Raw genomic sequence first — 19,375 nt, 5'->3', positions numbered from 1 at the left:
TGAATTTTACTGCATTTTGTGCCTTTTGCCGGTATCTCTAGCACCTAATTGAATGATTTGCTAATTGAAATTTGCTGGTTACTGAGTGAGGTTACTTGTGAGATTATGTAAATGGTGTGAAGTCAGAGTAAAGTTGGAGAACTACTGATCTCAGTGAAAAATGAGATTGGGTGAAATGTTGGTAGAGAATACATTTGTTGAGTTTGTGCTTTGTGAGACTGGCACAATATTTTCTCTCATTGATCCACATAAGCCTTGGAAATAGGTATTGTTAACCCCGTTTTGCAGGTGAAGAAATAAAGGCTTAAAGAAATGGAAGTACATGCTAGTAAGTGACTGAGCAAAGAGCTCAGCCCAGGATTTTGTTTGAGTCCAGATCTCGTATCTATTGATATTTCATCACCTTCTATCGCCTCCCTTTTTGTTTGCTGTGATTACTTCTAGTTAAAAGAAATTCCCCAGAACCCAGGACACATCATTTTATGCTTACTTCAGGATTAAGAGGGGTACAACTGATATAGTCCTGTGATGTGTTGTGAAAGAAACCTTTTGAAGCCAGAAGTAGTGGTATTGGAAAGAGAAGTAGGCTGTCCTTTCTCTGGGGCCATCAGAAGGACTGAAGACCATTTTATTAGCAGGAAATGTCAGTTCCTCACCTCTTGCTTCTCTTCCTTCACCCTGTTCTCAGGCTTCAGGATTATGATAGGAAGCCTGAAGCTAGAGAGAGAACACATTCTCAGCATTAGAGCTGCAGAAGGGAGACCTCTCCTTCAACTGCACTGGAACACTCTTCCTAGTTTTTTAGGAAATGATGCATGCACTCTTTAGGTTCTTTAGGTTCTGTAGACTTGTCATCATAGTGCCATGCTTCATGTGTGTTATAGGAACCTAGCCATTGCATACCATTGAATCTTTACATTTATGGAAAAAGGTATTTTAAATTCTACACTGACCCCAAAAATGAATTTTTTGGCTCATTGCTGATTTGTACTTTGAGGATTTTCTATACTTGCTGTGTTTGATATAAGGAAATTAAATAGAGAAGATGGAACTATAGAAAAAGTCTCAGAACCAAGTGGATCATCCTCTTACTCCCTTGTGACTGAATCTAATTTTTTCTCTGAAGCCTGATTTGCTGCAGAAGTAGTAACTTAATAAAGTCACGAAAGTAGTGGTGTTTAACAAGAAATATCAAATGTATATATATATTTTTGTGAAAGAAATGATTCTAAAAATGCTAATAAAAGATTTTGTGGAAAGTATAAATTATATGGCACTCAAATGCAGTGGTAAATAAATTGTTGATTTTCATATATTTGGGATGGTATCTCATGTTATGGTGTTTGAGGGGACATAGGTAAATAAGAGGAGTTTATGACCTAAGGTACCTAGATTCTTACATTGCAATTTAGACAGTGGTTGAGAATGTTCAAGATTTTCTTATACTAAAATATTATATACATGTAATCCATATGCAGTACATTAAATTTTGAAAGTATGCTTAAATTTCTAATGTTTATATAAATTGTGGCTTGAATTTATTTATGTTACATGTCCCTTACTGAACCATCAATTCTACTTTTGCTACTGTCTGCTGGTCATTTCTGTCTAGTTATCTTTCTGGCATTTCAAATTTAGTGTGTTCAGTATTGACCCAATCATATTTTTCCCCTAAATCCAGTTCTTTTATATTCTGCATTTCTGTTTAATGTTGTCATCATCTTTCAAGTCTCAAGCATTAAAGCTTAGTGTCACCTTTAACTTCTCCTATCATTGTGAAGTCTGTAATGACTCTCACTTCTCAACTTTTTATTCTGTGTCCTTACAAGGGCTATTTTTAGATCTTGACCAGTAGTTCTTCAACCTTGCTGATCATCAAAATCATTTTTTGAAAAAAAAATACAGATTCCAGCTTCCCTCATACCTCCATCATCACATATAGATTTTGATTCAGAAGGTCTAGGTGTGGCCCTTGGATCCATTTGTTGTCAGCCTCCTGATGATTCAGATGGTTTGGGAACCACTGACCTAGACCAATACCTTCCTCACTCGCTTCTACTGACAGGCTGTTCCTTTCTTGCCCCTTCACATCTGCCCTCCAGGCTATGTATCCTGCCTGACTTGGAGCCTCCTAGATTTGAACTCTGGCATTAACTCTGAGTGTGACTTTTGACACTTTTTTGTACCTCTCTTTGTGGATTATTCGGGGATCTCTATGGTATGGTCCTAGCTGACTTTTCAGCCATATTTTCTGTTGCTTTCTTTATATTTTTCTGCCGTTGGTTCCGTTGCTTCTGATTTTCCCTTTATGCGATGACATGTTTATTCTTCAAGACACAATTCAAGCACTACTTATCAGATGATCCCATTTACTTCAGTTCCCTAAAGTAGTCTTTTCCTCAGAAATATCTTAATTTCTTATCAGGATCTTTTTAATTTATTTTATTTTTTAAATTTATTATTATTATTATTTTGGCCGTGCCGCACAGCTTGCAGGGTCTCAGTTCCCCGACCAGGGATTAAACCTGGGCCATGGCAGTGAAAACACCAAATCCTAATCACTAGACCACCAGGGAACTCCCTCAGCATCTCTTTTGATACTAATGATAATTAAGAACTAATATTACTGAACATATATCAGATAGTGCCCTAAACACTTTGCAATGGTTATTATTTAATTTAAACCTCACAGTAACCCCAGGAGAGATACTGTTAATTTGCGTGTTTACTAATAAGGAATCAGAGACACAGAGAAATGGCTCTTCACAAAGTCATACAGGAATCCAGTAGGAGAGCCAGGATTTGGATCTAGGTAATCTGATTTCAGAGCATGTACTCTCATCCATTAGGCCATACCAATTCTTTTAGGGTCTGGTCACTTTCTCTTCTATGCCAAATATATTATCTCCCATTGTCTGAGTGGGGAAGGAGTGATTAATCGTTGTTTAATCCACAGAACCTGTCATAATGCCTTACATGCATATATGCTGCTATAGGTATTTTCTCTTTGAAGGTATGCATGCACATACATTAATTTTTTTTTTTTTTTTACAGTTTTCAAACAGAAGACTATTACCAGTTGGATGGACACGAAAGGACTCAAGACAGCTGAATCAGAAAGGTAAAGAGCCATGCCTATATAGAGAAATGAATAACATGATATATGGATGTTTTATTGTGCTTCATGCTGTTTTCTCTTCTTTTTGCTTTCTCATTTTTCTTTATCTACATTTCATTTAATAAATAATAATTTTTTAGTCTCCTATGTGCCAGGGATGGTCCAATATACTTGAGATACAGAGATGAAAGAGGAATAGTCTCTGTCTTTAAGATACTTAATAGTGTAGTGATGCTGACAGACACCAAAATACGTGATGATTACGTGGTGTGATCAATGCAACAGTAAAGATTTAAACAAGGTACAGTGGTGGTTAGCATATAAAACAGACAATCAGCTTTACCTTTACAGGAGAGACTGCACAGGAGGTGAGTGAAGTTTAACACTGCACTGTGGCAGGTGTTTGCCAGGCACACAATTGGGGAAAGGGCATTATAGGCATATGTGCAAAGACATGGACCCATGAAAGAGCATGCTGTATGCTCAGGTAATCACAAGTAGTTTAATTAATGCCGTGACATTGTAGGAGTGTGTTCAGGTAAGTGATTTTTTTGCATCATAAATTCTTTCTGTTGTATCATAAGTTCTGTTGTATCATTCTTTCTATTCTTTTGTAGTTTGCATAGTAAAGAAAACAACAATACAAGAGAAGAATCCATGATGAGTTCTGTACAGAAAGATAACTTTTATCAACATAATATGGAAAAATTAGAAAATGTTTCTCAGCTAGGTTTTGATAAATCACCAGTTGAAAAAAGTACACAGTATTTGAACCAGCATCAGACTGCAGCTATCTGTAAGTGGCAAAAGGAAGGGAAACATTCAGAGCGACTTTTGGAAAGTGAACCTCCAATAGTAACTCTGGTACCAGAGCAGTTCAGTAATGCTAACATTGATCAGTCACCCCAAAATGATGATCACAGCGACACAAATAGTGAGGAGAGTAGAGATAATCAACAATTTTTGACACCTATAAAGCTTGCAAATGCAAAACAGACAACAGAAGATGAACAGGGTGTAGAAGCCAGAAGCCACCAGAAGTGCAGCAAGACTTGCCATCCCGCCGAAGACTGTGCAGGGTGTCAGCAGGAAGAGACAGACGTGGTGCCAGAGAGCCCCTTGTCAGATATCGGCTCTGAGGATGTTGGTACTGGACTGAAAAATGCCAACAAATTGAGTAGACAAGAAAGTAGCCTAGGAAATTCTCCTGCATTTGAGAAAGAAAGTGAACCCGAGTCACCAATGGATGTAGATAATTCCAAAAATAGTTGTCAGGACTCAGAAGCAGATGAAGAGACAAGTCCAGGTTTTGATGAACAGGAAGATAGTTCCGCCCAAACAGCAAATAAACCTTCAAGGTTCCAAGTAAGAGAAGCTGACACTGAATTGAGGAAACGGTCCTCTACTAAGGGAAGTGAGATTCGATTACATTTCCAATTTGAAGGAGAGAGTCGCGCTGGAATGAATGATTTAAATGTCAAACTACCTGGAAGTACTTCTAGCCTGAATGTAGAGGGCAGAAATTCTAAGCAACATGGGAAAAAGGATTCTAAAATCACAGATCATTTCATGAGAATGCCGAAAGCAGAGGACAAAAGGTAATTTTTGCCATCTAAGAGTATCTTCAGTAGTGTAACATGTTTAACAAAGGGGGTTTAACAAAGTTATGGTTTACACTGAAGCAAAGAAATAATTGTCTTTCTTGTTAACTATTTATACTAAATTTAAACCTAGGTTCAAAATGTTAAATTCTAAAAGTCCCAGAAACAGAAAACAAGAAGTAAATAAATAATCAGACTTTAGTTTCATGAACTTCCTTCTGAGATTTATGGGAATTATTAGAACATAAATATGATAGTAACTGCTGTTTTCTTAGGCCATTGTACATGCACCTTCTCTAATGCTGTAACAGGCAGGCAGGTGTTATTGTACTCACTTCACAAATGAGAAAATTGAGATTTGGGTTAGAGAATTCACTGAAATTATGTAACTTGTGGGTAGTAAAGCTGGGATATAAATCCCGGTCTGATTACCAAAAAAATGTAAATGTAAAAATTTTATTTATGCAATTATCCCATATGATATCTTAAAGCCTACTCTGTAATTCTTGTGATCTTTATGGCAAGCGTGCCATAGTAAGTTCACTTCATTGCAAATTACTGTCTAGAGTCCTGAGAAGTAGCTGATACTGTGAATCATGACTCATTTGGCAGTGTATATATTTTTACACGTTCCCTTTTTTCAGAAGGTGGTTTACGTGTGTTTGGAAATTCCTTCCACAGACTATTGAAAATAAGCTCTCGGGTTTTACTGTAAACCTTATAAGGTATTTTTGTTGTTTTGTTTTGTTTTTTTTCTAAATACCAAGGAGAAAGAGCAAGTTTGGCACATTTTAAACAATAACGTTCTGGGTAAGTTTTTTCACTTGTGTATCTAAGTAAATTTAAACGGTAAGTGGTTTGTGACTGATTACATTTGTTTTGATCTTAGAAAAGAACAATGTGAAATCAAACATCAAAGAACAGAAAGGAAGATCCCTAAATACATTCCACCTCACCTTTCTCCAGATAAGAAATGGCTTGGAACTCCTATTGAGGAGATGAGAAGAATGCCAAGGTGTGGGGTCCGGCTGCCTCCCTTGAGACCATCTGCCAATCACACAGTGACTATTCGGGTAGGTGTTACCTCTTACCTATAAAGAGAGAAGATGCTAAGTCTTAATTTATTCTGATACTTATAAATGAAAAACAGACCATAGCATAGAAAGTGCTTCTCTTTTCTGCATATATAAAGTACTGAGAATTCTACAGGATGGAGAAATATAACAATAGCTTACTTAACACGGTACTTAACAAATCCATAAGAGGAATCATTGTTAGCTGGTGAGAAAATTGAATTTTTCTGTATTTTTAAGAAAATTTATTGGATTAAAAAAAAATTCAACTGACAATATTTATTGAGTACCCACTACATGTTAGGTACTAAAATTCAAAGTTGTATGTGGTTCAATATCCTCAAATCATTCTTCAGTTTTACCCTCTTTTCTGAGCTTTAGATTCTTCTAGACATCTCCCTCACTGTCCCACAGGTATCTCAAACTCAACATTTTTAAAACCTTATTTAAAAAAATTATGGTTATACATATACCATCTTAACCATTTTTAAGTGTACATTTCATTGGCATTCAGTCCATTCACAGTGTTGTGCAACCATTACCACTATTCATTTCCAGAAATTTTTCATCTTCCCACACAGAAACTCTGCCTACTAAACAATAACTTCCCATACCTAACTAACCCCTGGTAGCCTCTTTCACACTGTCCATGCGTTCTTTTTTTTAAAATAACAACAACAACAACAACTTTATTGAGGTATATAAAATTAACCCATTTTAAGTACTCAATTCAGTGATATTTAGTTAATTTTTAAAAAATTTTTATTTATTTATTTTTGGCTGCATTGGGTCTTTGTTGCTTTGCGCGGGCTTTCTCTAGTTGCAGTGAGCGGGGGCTACTATTTGTTGTGGTGCTCAGGCTTCTCATTGCAGTGGCTTCTCTTGTTGCGGAGTACGGGCTCTAGGTGCGCGGGCTCTAGTAGTTGTGGCTCGTGGGCTCTAGAGCTCAGGCTCAGTAGTTTTGGTGCATGGGTTTAGTTGCTCCGTGGCACGTGGGATCTTCCCAGACCAGGGCTCGAACCCCTGTCCCTCCTGCATTGGCAGGCGGATTCTTAACCACTGTGCCACCAGGGAAGCCCATATTTAGTTAATTTACTGACTTAGGCAACCATTACCATAATCCAATTTTAGAAGATTTCTACCACTCATAGAACAGTTTTAAATATTCATCTCTTGGGAATTCTCTGGTGGTCCAGTGGTTAGGATGGTTAGGACTCAGCGCTTTCACTGCTGTGGGCCTGGGTTTTATCCCTGGTCAGGGAACTAAGATCCTACAAGCTGTGTGGCATGGCCAAAACAAAAAACAAAGAAAACCCCATAGAGGATTAAATATTCATCCCATTTATTAGTCAGATGCTGTATTAGATTTCACAGGGGCTACTTAAAAAAAAATCCCGTTTCTTGTACATCTTAGTCTACATGTGATTAAATATTTTGAAGTATAGAATTTATTAACATAGTTAGGTAGCAGCAACATTGAGCAGGGTGGTGGGGTTGGACTGAGCTCCTAAAGATGAGCAGAAATTTCTGAGGTGGAGTTAATTTAGCAAGGCAAGGGAATTCCAGACAGATACATAATCTGTATAGGAAAAGGCTGTGTGGTTAAAAACTATTTGTTTTAGAAATGAAAAACAATTGATTTGCTAGAACTGAGAATTTGGATGGGAAATGGTGAAAGAGAAGACTTGAAAAGTGGATTGGGTCCATATTGTAGAGGGCTTCAGGTGCCAGGAACTGGACTTGAGTCTGTAGGAATTGGAACTCATTAAAATGTCTGTGTAGACAATAGTTGTACTGTATGTATAGCAAGATTGATCAGACAGGTATAAGTAAGGAAAACTGAAGTGAGGATACATTGGAAACAGGGGAAGGTAATGTAAGAGCTCAGATAAGAGATGAAAAGTAAAGAAACAATAATTATCAAATTGTGCTGCATGGAAGTGGTTCAGGGGTTCTTTTGAAATTGACTCTCGTTTCTTTTCTAAATTATACTTTTAGCTATGAAAAACCTGTAGTAAAAGAACTAACAAATGCGCTCAAATTTTAAAATGCTTAATACCATATTTTAACCAGCAGATTTTACCAGGAGAACTCATTTTTACGCAGATCATAGAATCAAGGTTCTCTTGCCACTGCTGTTTGAAGAATTTCCTTAAGCATCAAAATATCAGTTAAAAAAGGTTACCATTTGCAACTGTTTTGGTGTGTGAATAGGATTTTCTTAATACTGGATAAGAGATATAAATAGTAGGTTGATGTAAGCTTTAGCTGTCATCTCTAACTCCTGATTTCAGATTTTATAGTCCTAAAAGTAACCTCATTGCTATTGATGTTAGAATATGTAAAGTTACTGTAAAAATTATATTTATTTAAATAGCTTATGTTTAAATTTTGTATCACATTTCTTAGGGAAAAAAGAGTTTTGCTATTTTAAAAAGTTTGAAAAAAACAAGAAAAAAATTTTAAAAAGTTTGGAAATAACTGAGACAGGGTAATAACCATGGGAATAAAAAAGAATAAATGGTTGCATTGTTTTGAGGTAATATTGATAGGACATGGTGAATTCTTAAGTATGGGTGATAAGGGAAAAGGAGGCATTGATAATGTGTGTAAAATTAAGAAAAGACTTGGATGACTGACAAGATGTTAATGGTGAAGATTTGGAGAAAAGGTTGATCGGGGGAAGTACGTGATATTTTGACTTTTCCTGCTTCCTCTCTCCCGCTACCCACAAAGAAAACCTGAAGCATCTTATACCATCATTACCTAATCTTTGTAACTACTGTTTATTTATTGTTAGATATCCAATGAATTTATAAAAGTTTTATTTTATTACAAAAGTAATATAGGCTCAATGGGAAAAAAAAAAAGCAACTGTTATGTGAAAGTGCATACCTCAGAAAACCCAAGTGTCTCTCAGTCCTATTCCCAGAGTTTAACAGTTTGGTGTATTTTCTTCTAGATCCTTTTTCCTGAATATGGTAATATGATATATGTATAATTAATAGTTAGTTATTAAATAGACAGTCCTTAATTACATTTCTGAGATGCCAGATATTAATAGTTACAGAATTTGAAGTAATAAAGTAAAGCTGATATTTAGCGTTAGAAATGTAAGGCAATCTGAAATTGCATGGATGGACATAATAGTGCTTGATTATCTGTAAACGCACACACACATTCACGCACCAACATGTACACACATAAGGCAAACACATGTAGGTGCATGCACTATGCACATGCACACACACATTTAGACAGACAGACATCCAAAGCATATCCTTATATATATGTTCTCCTATGTGTGAACCTCTCCTGGTACCTGTTTTTGTCACCTCAGATTACATGGAACATCTTTACAGAATCACTTTTGGGATCCTCATATGGAGGTGAAAATACTTTTGGCATGATTGGTGACTCAGCCACTTTTGACCATTCTTTATTCTTTCCTCCTTGGAATATTCTCATCCTTTGGATTCCTTGACACCATATAATCGTGATTTTCTTCCTACCTCCTTAAGCCACTTCTTATGTTCCTTTTAGGTTTTTTTCTGTATGTGGCCCTTAAACGTTGGAGTTCCCCAAAGCTTTTTCATAGGTCCTCTTCTCCTTCTCTCTCGGGGTAGTCTTATACACACTCATGGTTTTAATGGTTATCTATATAAATGGCCTATAAATTTATTTATCTTGGGTTGTAGACTTTTAATGAAGCTGCCTATTTGACAGCAGCTTTCCCTTTTCAAGGCTGTTCCCTTTTCTTGTTTCTTCCGCCTTTTCCTACTTCTTTTTATCCTTTGGAGTTGAGCTCAATTGCTACTTCCTCGAAGCCTTCCCTAAGCTTACCAGATAAGTTAAAATTGTCTAGAAAGGTTCTTATGACACTATGAACCTCTCATTTATAGCATCTTACAGTTGAAATTTTATATTTATTTATGTGATTATTTCATGATCTACAGTGAAATTCTGATTTATGCTATAGCATGGATGAACCTTGAAAACATTATGCTAAGTGGGAGGCCGGGCACAAAAGGTCACATTTTGTATGATTCCATTTATATGAAATGTCCAGATTAGGCAAAATGTAAAGCTATTTTGTTGTAAAGTATCTTTTTCCTCAAACATTTACTTAATGCTTATTATAAGTTGCATGTGTATATATATGCATGCATATACATGCATATACATATTACATATATGTGTACATTTACATATACAGTTGACCCTTGAACAACTCGAGGGTTAGGGGTGCCGACCCTCTGGGTAGTCCAAAATCCAAGTATAACTTTACAGTTGGCCCTCTATATCTGACGTTCCACATCCACACATTCAGTCAACTGCTGATTGTGTGGTACTGTAGTACGTATTCATTGAAAAAGATCGTTGTATAAGTGGACCCAAGCAGTTCAAACCCGTGTTGTTCAAGGGTCAACTGTATGTATGTAAACACTTATACCTATTAGAAACACACATGTCAGGCTCTGTTGTAAATATTCAAAATACAAAGTTAATATAATTACTATTCTCAAGAAATTTAGAGTCTAGTGGGGGAAGGGAAAAAAGTGTGCTCTAGTATGATCATGATCTAGTAAAACAAGAGAGAATACACTTACTGCCTATTAGAAAGTTTTTAAAGACTTCTTAGAGGAAATGAAGATTGAGCTGAGTCTTGAAGGTCAGAATAGATGTTTACCCAGATAGTGTTTGCAGTAAGAGAGAATGTTAAAAACTGGAATCATTAGAATCAAAGTATAGGCAGAGGGGAGCCATTATAGGATTAGAAGCTTGGGGATACTTTAGAAACATACTGTTATTCCCAAGTGGGGATAAGGGTTTTATGGGGGATGAATGTGTCTGGGAGTAGTTGGAGTTAGGGAGAGGGATAGAAAGCTGTTACCAGAAATTCAGGCAATGAATAATGAGGACCGGGGGTGGCGGTGGGGGCTGGATGGGATGAAGATAGAATGCCAAGGACATGGTGACTTGGAAACTGATTAACTGGAGGTAAGGAGTGGGAACAACTGAAAAAGACATGAGATTTCTTGCCTAGGAGCTGGTCTGTATTTTATAACATTTGCTTTGGCTGCTTTCTTTGGATTATTTTGTGCAAGAGATATGCCTAGTTTTTATGCACTTAACAGTTTTCTTGTATTTCAGGTAGATCTTCTGCGAGCAGGAGAAGTTCCTAAACCTTTCCCAACACATTTTAAAGATTTGTGGGACAACAAGCATGTTAAGATGCCTTGTTCAGAACAAAACTTGTACCCGGTGGAAGATGAGGTAAGAACAAAACTGAACAGAACTGATGTTCTTTTAGTCTCTGAAAGGTATTTTAATACTTGCTGTTTGACTTCTGATTCTACCACGTAAAGGAACTTGGAATAGTTTCCTCATGTTTTTCTTTTCCTTAAAGAATGGTGAGCGAACTGCAGGGAGCCGGTGGGAGCTCATTCAGACTGCACTTCTCAACAAATTCAGTCGACCCCAAAACCTGAAGGTGTGTTCTTTTGCTATTCTTGTCTCTTACATGTAGTTCTTAGAGGTGGGCCCTGGTGTCCTCCCTCAGAGACATTTTTTGGTCTTTAATAGACTCAGGTAACAGCATTATTTATATGGTAAGTGCTTGCTTCCTGAGGAGCTCTATTTAGAGACATTCTTGGTTTACACTCCATCACTAGGAAATGAGTAGAATTGAGAGTTGTAAATTACTTGCCTGGAGCCACACAGAATAATTTGGAGAACCAGGAATAAGACTTCTGTTTCTTGATTGCCCATCCAGTTTCCTTTGGTCCTGGCTTCTCTTTTATTTTTGTTTTGGAATTATCATACTTCTGAAATGTCTTTAAAAGTAAATCAGGGAAGAATTATGACTTCACCATTGTTTGCCCAAAGGGAAGCTGAGTTTCCTAATGATTAAAGTATACATTAAGCATTCTACTTTTTATTGCTCTTAATATAGCTTCTAGCAGTTTCATAATTTATTAATCTTATATTTTGGCAATAATTCAATTTTTGCTTTAAAAAATATTTCGTTCAAGATTGTAAGGGCAACCATTAGATAGTTTTTTCTAATATTTAAAATATGAGTGAGAGTATATGTTTATTTTTGGCACTATAGCCTTATATAAACTTTTAAAGTTTTTGTAACTATAAACGTTTTTTTATACTTCTGTGAAAATGGGTTTCATTTTATTTGAGAGACTTAATTTGTTGTATACAGTTTCTCAGGTTTAATACTGTTTTTTTCATTTATTTATTGTTAACGAGTCCAAGCTCACTCTGCTCGCCTTATGACAGGCAAATAAATCAGGAGACAGGTGTTGAGGCAAGGAATATAACTTTATTCGTAATTATTCGGAAAGCGGGCAGACCAAGAAGATGGCGGACTGACGTCTCCAAAAAAACCATCTTATGGGGGTTTGGATGTCAGTTTCTTTTATAGAACAGAGAAGGGGAGGAGATGAGGAAGTAAAGTAAAAAGGCCATAAGTTTTGCAAATATCCCCAGGAATGGCCAGCCTTGGGGAGGAGATGTGTTAATTTCTTCTTTCTTGCAGACATTCACAGGTGGACAGGGTCAGGATGCTTCCCTGAACAAAGGCACTTTGTTTGACATTCAGGCAGAGGGGCACGGTTCCCTGAGCCAGCCATTATGGATAGACAGTATCCTTTTAGTGAACAAAAGCAGCTGGAAAGCAAAGGTTAAAGTAAAAGAAACAGGTAGTCAGATTTGGCTCTTCCTTGCTACGTACTTACAAGTTATTCTTAAACTTTCTATACCTTTCCTGTAGCTCCTTTTTTTTTCCTTAGCTCTTTTTTTCCTTAACATGAAAAATAGTGATAAGTTGTACTATAATATATTTTGAAAATTTTATTTCTTAGTGACAGTGTTTCTAAATCTTGTAATTACTTCTTTTAAATGGAGGAATTCTCAAGGTCTCCCAGACTTTACTTATTGTTAATATTTTAATTATGTATGTACAAACGTAAAGCTACATATAAACTCTTCATAGTATCCAGCTATATCAATTTGATGTTTTTCCATTTTAAGCATTATGACCCATGATTTGAGTTGTGTTCATTATCACAGTCAAAACAATTTGTAATCAGCATTTCCTTTTTGCACAGATTTTTAAACACTGATCTGAGCCTTAAAATAGTATGCTGAGAAACTTAAAAAAAATACTGTATAAAGAAAACATTCTTTGTTTTGTATTTACTACTTTTTTTTTTTTAACCAATCACAAACAGTTGGTGGATGTTGGTAGGCAAAGATGGGATCCGTATGCAGAACATCAGCTTGTGAATAAGTATGGTGGTGACCACTTTGGTCCAGGTTTTTATGACTTTGGCATTTCTATACTGCAGTGCATCTTAGGATCGCTCTCTCTCTCCACCATTTTTATGTATTTGAAGCACCATCTTTCATTTCTACAGTGTGTTGTTTTTTGGCCTTTGTATTCATTCCCAAACCACAATTATATACTCATAAACACAAGCAGGCCAATCAAGAATACTATCCAGACTCCATTTGAAAAACACTGACTTAGGGCCTTTATGGCCTTACAAACAGGATTATTTAAGAATTTACATATTTTTTCTTTAAACACAAATGCAGAATAATCATAGTGTTCTAAATTACATTGCTGCTTGCCTCTGTTAGCAATTCCTTAGTGCGCCATGATTACCTTAGGAAGGGGTAATTGCTTTAATCTGAATTTCCCTTTCTTGTTTATTTTATGGTAGATTCAACAGAACAGTAATCCACCGAGATTTTCTTCTGTTTATGGTAATTGTTTCCTTTGCTGAAAGAACACTATGAGAGGGATGGGGAAATGTTAAATCCCTCTTATTGAATATAATAATATTTTTGCTGTTTTTATGCCATTTGATGTTGAATTAAGAGGGATTAGAGATGTTAAAAATGTAAAAAAGGAACAGTGTCCTCAAAAGTTGATCTACACTGTAATATTTCTATGAATAATGTGTCTGGTAGTTTGTAAAGAATGGACTTCTTTCTGCTTTAACTCATTGTGCTTATTATGAATTATGAACTGAAAAAAAGTTACTCAGCTAAGAATACTGTATAGAGTAGCATCCAGCTTTTCTGGTGATAGGAGATCTCATGGTGGACTACTTCTAAGACTTGAAGACTGAAGTAAAAGTAAATATTAGTTAGGAGTTAATGCTAATTACACAACTCCATTAAAGAATTAGAGCATAAATGCTATTTAGAATGTTTTTCCTTACCAACTTTGAGGAATAATTTACATATAAGAAAGTACATCCTTTTCAAGAATGTAATTTGATGAGGTTTGACATTTGCATATACACTTGAAGCTCCCACTACAGTAAAGATACAGAACATTCCTGTCACCCTGCAAGGATTCTTCTTACTCATTTGTGGTCAGTTTCCTCTTTCTGTACTGGCCCCAGGCAACTATTGATCTGCTTCTTCTTTTTCCTTTTTCTTTAAACTATAGATCGGTTTACATTTTATATGAATGGAATCATGTATTATGTATGCTAGTGTGTCTGGCTTCTTGCACTTAGGTGAAGATCTTTGAGATTCATCCGTGTTGTTGAATGTATCAGTAGCTTTTTCCAGTATAAGCATTGTTTGTCCATTCACCCGTTGATAGACATTGTTATTTTTTTTAATAAATTTATTTATTTTTGGCTGCGTTGGGTCTTCACTGCTGCACGCGGGCTTTCTCTAGTTGCGGCGAGTGGGGGCTATTCTTTCTTGCGGTGCATGGGCTTCTCATTGCGGTGGCTTCTTATGTTGCAGAGCACAGGCTCTAGGTGCGCGGGCTTCAGTAGTTGTGGCACGTGGGCTCAGTAGTTGTGGCTCGCAGGCCCTAGAGCGCAGGCTTAGTAGTTGTGGTGCATGGGCTTAGTTGCTCTGCGGCATGTGGGATCTTCCCAGACCAGGGCTTGAACCCGTGCCCCCTGCATTGGCAGGCGGATTCTCAACGACTGCGCCGCCAGGGAAGCCCCAAAACTTGGGTATCTTCTTATTCCAAATAGATAAAAGACATTTTGTTGGCTCATTATTTAACCTAGCTGCTTGGTAATAATTTATGTGGCATGAAGTATTTTTCAGGAAGCTCTTTGGCAGAGTGTTAATTTTTAAAAACTTCATCAATTCTGAGGAAATTTGGAAGGTTTATAGTAATAATCTAACACAGTGTCTTTCAGACTTAATATGCCTTCAGTAAAAAAATTGGGGTGTATTACAGTCATAAATGTTTTTTAATAAATTCTATGTATTTATTACTTTAGTAATTTAATATATATTATAAAAGATAATCAAAATAGAAATTTTAAAGGATGAGATAAAATATAATTGTAAATAATTGTTCTTTTTGCATAATTAATGGATTGTCATGCCTACCCCACTCTGGTAACTAGGAAGTACTGCCTGTTCAGACAGTTGAAAATTACACCAGCAGATGGCGGAATAGTTTAACTTTTTACAAAAATACGTAATTTACATGGACTAATGGGGAAAGATAACCATTTTTATGTAGCTTATAAAAATAGCTAATAGTAAAGGAGAAAAGACCATTTTAGGCTTTAAGCTAATGTTTCTCAGTCTTTTTTTCATTATTGCTCTCTTCCCCAGGGAGCCTTTTTAGATATTTTTTTCCTAATTTACTCTCCTAATGAAATCTTAATGCTGATGCGCAGTGTATCTGTACATGTAGTGTGACTCTGTTGAAGACCAAAAGTCACTATAATATTTACTTTTTTTATCCCTAAGATCCAATTTTTGTCCACTTGAATTATATCGCCTCTGTTTGGAGATCATGTTTTAGAGTAATTATGTTTTTCCCTGTTACTTGAGCTTTCTAATCTCATTTTTCTTAAGTGAATAATAAATTAGTATGTGCTCTTTTTGTTCATAGTTACTGACGTGTAGTAGCTAATGGTAGAAGAAGCTTGCCCAACATTAAGAAATATACTGGAAATAGTTCATAAAGGAGACAGGCTGTTCATAGATAATTTCACTTTACTATATCATGACATTTTGTTTATGCTTTTTCCCTAGGATGCTATTCTGAAATACAATGTGGCATATTCTAAGAAATGGGACTTTACAGCTTTGGTTGATTTCTGGGATAAGGTAGAAGTATGCTTATTTCTTAAACTATGAAACTAATATGACAACTCTAATGGAAAAGTTTGAGAAAAATATGCATAATTCTGTCACACTAACACCATTATCATCTTTTATTTTTGTGAGAAATATTTCCTGCTATTTTATATGCAGCTAATTTTGAATTTTGCTTTAGTCTCTCATGATATGCATTTTCTGTTGTATTGTTGTACCATTTTCAGTAGTATAAAATGGCTGCATAGTATTTCATGTCTAGATTTTGATAATTTAATGATTCCCATATTCTCAGACATCTAGGTTGCATAAGTTTTACTCCCTTCTCAATTATACTGTAGTAACATCTTTATATATGTATGTGAATAAATACATGTATATGTTTTCCCAAATTTAATATTGTTTCTTTAGGTGATTCCCAGAAGTTAGGTGGCTAGGTCAAAAGGCACAAAACTTTTATAGCCCTGGATTTATGCTGTAAAATCATTTTTCCTCAGGGGACTGTAGCAGTTTAGTATGCTATCAGCAATGGGTAAGAATACCACTTTGATAGTACTGTTAGAAGAATAGGTATCATCCATTTTGAAAAACTGGCAGTATACCATTTTAAAAAAAAAATTTTATTTTGATATAATGATAGATTCACAAGAAATTGTAAAGAAATGTACAGGGAAGGTCCCATGCACACTTCATCCTATCTTCCCAAATGTTGATTGCTTAAATAAGTATAATACAATATCAAAACTAGAAAACTGACACGAGACCTTATTTAGATTTTACCAGTTATACCTGTACTCATTTGTGTGTGTAGTTATGTAACTGTATCTTCATGTAACCACCACCACAGTCAAGATACAGAACTGTTCCATCACCACAGTGCTCACTGGTGCTGCCCATTATAGCCACACCAACTCCTTCCTAACTTCTGGTAACCACTAATCTGTTATCCCTGTGCATAATTTTGTTACTTCAGAAAGGTTATAGTTTGTAACCTTTTCACATTGCCTTTTGGTTCCTTTTTATTGCGGAGTAGTGTTCTGTGAGATTGATGTATCATAATTTAACTGTAAATGCATTTCAGGACATTTGAGTTGTTTCTAGTTTTTAGCTGTTAGAACTAAAGCTGCTGTGAACTTTCGTATACAGTTTTTTGCATAAACATAAGTTTTTATTTCTCTGGGATAAATCCCCAAGAGTGCGATTGTTGAATTGTTTGATAAGTGTATTTTTAGTTTTAGAAGAAACTGCCAGTATACTTTTGCTAGGTAAGTAAGCCTTCCCAAAGAGATACTTTCATATACAATCTGTTTAAAAGTTTTTTTATAATTTGCTTTTTCTGCCCACAGTTTAATTATCCATGTTATATATGCTTCATTTACTAATACTAGAAACTGAAAGTAATTTTTGAAATGGAAACATTTTGAATTGAAATATTTTCAATATTACACAACTTTAACTTACCTAATAGAGAATAATTATTGAACTTTAAACATGTCCCATGTTGTTTTTAATTGTGGCCTTTCCCTCTCTGGTCTTTTTTTCAGATAAATAACTGTGAGATAAATAAGACAATAATTATTATTCCTGTCGTAAATGAGTAGTTATGATTTAGAAATGAACTTTCTTGGCCAAAGTGACATAGTTTGTCCCTGGTAGGACGGTGTAACCCAATCAGTGTTCTTTCCACTATTGCCTGCGATCACAGTCTGATGTCCCTCTGCACACACCTTCCCCTCCTACTTGCTGCTCATTTTCTCTGTAATTAGAGACTGATATGCCCGCTTCGTCCACTTTTCTGTATTGAAGTTCTGTCTCCCAAGACTAACATCTTCCTATCTACTCCCTCCAAAGTGAGATGTCACCGTTCTTTGAATTTCCATGACAAATTTTAAAATTTATCTTGTGGCACTCCCTCTCTTTGCTTTGCTTTATTCTAGATGAAATGTTGACATCCACTGGTATGTCAAAAGTTTCTTGGGGCAGAGACTGTATCTTTCTTAGCTTTGTGTTTCGTGTAGCATCTATACAATGTCTTATTTATCGTGTGTGCTCTGTAAGTAGTTATGGACTGGATTTCAACAGGAGATCAGGCAGTCATATTGGTTTTCATGGTTACCAAGGTCATGAGAATATTATCTAGAAGTAACGGTTTGAGTTAATAAAAACTGATGTTTCTGATTCCTTCTCCAACTCCCTGCCCACACACACAACACATCTAAATTAGACTCTTCCTTCTCTGAGCATTTTTAGCTAGTGATGTTCCAGTGTTCTTGTTACTTCATTTCCTGTGACATTACTGAAGATCAGTCTGTCCTCTAGGATTGCTGGTGGTAATCCAGAAGAAAGTGGTTGCTTAATTACGTGGTCAGGAATCAAACATTAAGATTATTGTGAACCCTTATTTTTGAGTAACAAATAAGGAAGAACCTGAAAATGTGAAAATGAAATAGACAGTGTTACGAATAACACCACCACTCTCTTTTTTCCAGTAGTGTTTTGATTGTTTCACAAAGTGTCCGTGAGGCAGCATGATGTAAGCAGTGGCTCTCAGATTTATTGTGTATCTGAATCCTGGAGGGCTTATTAAAAAGGTAGCTGCCGGGCTTCCCTGGTGGCGCAGTGGTTGAGAGGCCGCCTGCCGATGCAGGGGACACAGGTTCGTGCCCCGGTCTGGGAAGATCCCACATGCCGCGGAGCAGCTAGGCCCGTGAGCCATGGCCGCTGAGCCTGCGCGTCCGGAGCCTATGCTCCGTAACGGGAGAGGCCACGACAGTGACAGGCCTGCGTACGGCAAAAAAAAAAAAACAAACAAAAAAACAAAAGGTAGCTGCCTACCATCCTCTCCAAGTTTTCTGATTCAGTGGGTCTGGGATGAGACCTGAGAGTTTGCATTTCTAACAGTTTCCTAGGTGGTGCTGCTGTTGGTTCAGAGACCATGCCTTGAGAACTGCTGGCGGAAAAAAGAGCATAGAATTAGAAATGAGTATTTTGTTTCTTAGTCTAAAAGGTTTGTAACTTTAGGTAAGCCACATGACCTCAGCGTTAGTTTCCTTATTTGTGAAATTGACAAAATAACCACTTTATGCATCTTGATGACATGTTTTAAAGATCTAGCTAGCTAACTAATGTATCTGAAATCACTTTTAAAATTCTGGAATGATAATCAAATATGTTGTTACTTTCTTACCTCTGTAAACAGTTTGTTTTGCCTCTTTTCAAAAAAAAGTTTTTTCTGTCATTAACATATCTGAATTGTAGGTATGTTGTAAAAATATAAGAAGTAAGACAATAAAAATTACTTGTGCTTTGGCTATCCCCAAACAATCACCTGAAACAACAATCTGTTTCAGGGCTTTGTATTCTCTTCTGGTTAATTTGTCTATTACTGCAGTAGTGCCACAATGTCTTAATGGCTATAGCTTCATAATAATTCTTGATATCTAGTAAAACGAGCCTCTCCTCATCAGTCT

General features: G+C 36.2%; 1 protein-coding gene across 5 annotated transcripts in view; it reads left to right on the top strand.

Annotated features, from left to right (window-relative positions):
- The window catches only part of PARG (poly(ADP-ribose) glycohydrolase), a 111,065-nt gene that overhangs the window by 3,450 nt on the left and 88,240 nt on the right, over positions 1-19,375 (top strand). For 3 of the 5 annotated variants that reach the window (XM_049697386.1, XM_049697388.1, XM_049697389.1), the window contains exons 2-7: positions 3,055-3,121; positions 3,736-4,716; positions 5,609-5,796; positions 10,951-11,069; positions 11,203-11,286; positions 15,843-15,917. In XM_049697386.1, the coding sequence (XP_049553343.1) occupies positions 3,055-3,121; positions 3,736-4,716; positions 5,609-5,796; positions 10,951-11,069; positions 11,203-11,286; positions 15,843-15,917 (1,514 nt within the window). Of the gene's footprint in view, positions 1-3,054; positions 3,122-3,735; positions 4,717-5,608; positions 5,797-10,950; positions 11,070-11,202; positions 11,287-13,039; positions 13,099-13,534; positions 13,578-15,842; positions 15,918-19,375 lie in introns of all 5 variants that reach the window. The other 2 variants (XM_049697385.1, XM_049697384.1) reach the window with 1 other exon arrangement.

The sequence above is a fragment of the Orcinus orca genome, chromosome 14, assembly GCF_937001465.1.
Source record: "Orcinus orca chromosome 14, mOrcOrc1.1, whole genome shotgun sequence".
In the NCBI taxonomy this organism is placed as follows: Eukaryota; Metazoa; Chordata; class Mammalia; order Artiodactyla; family Delphinidae; genus Orcinus; species Orcinus orca.
The sequence above is the reverse complement of the archived record's forward strand: the minus strand, read 5'-3'. Positions and strand labels throughout refer to the sequence as shown.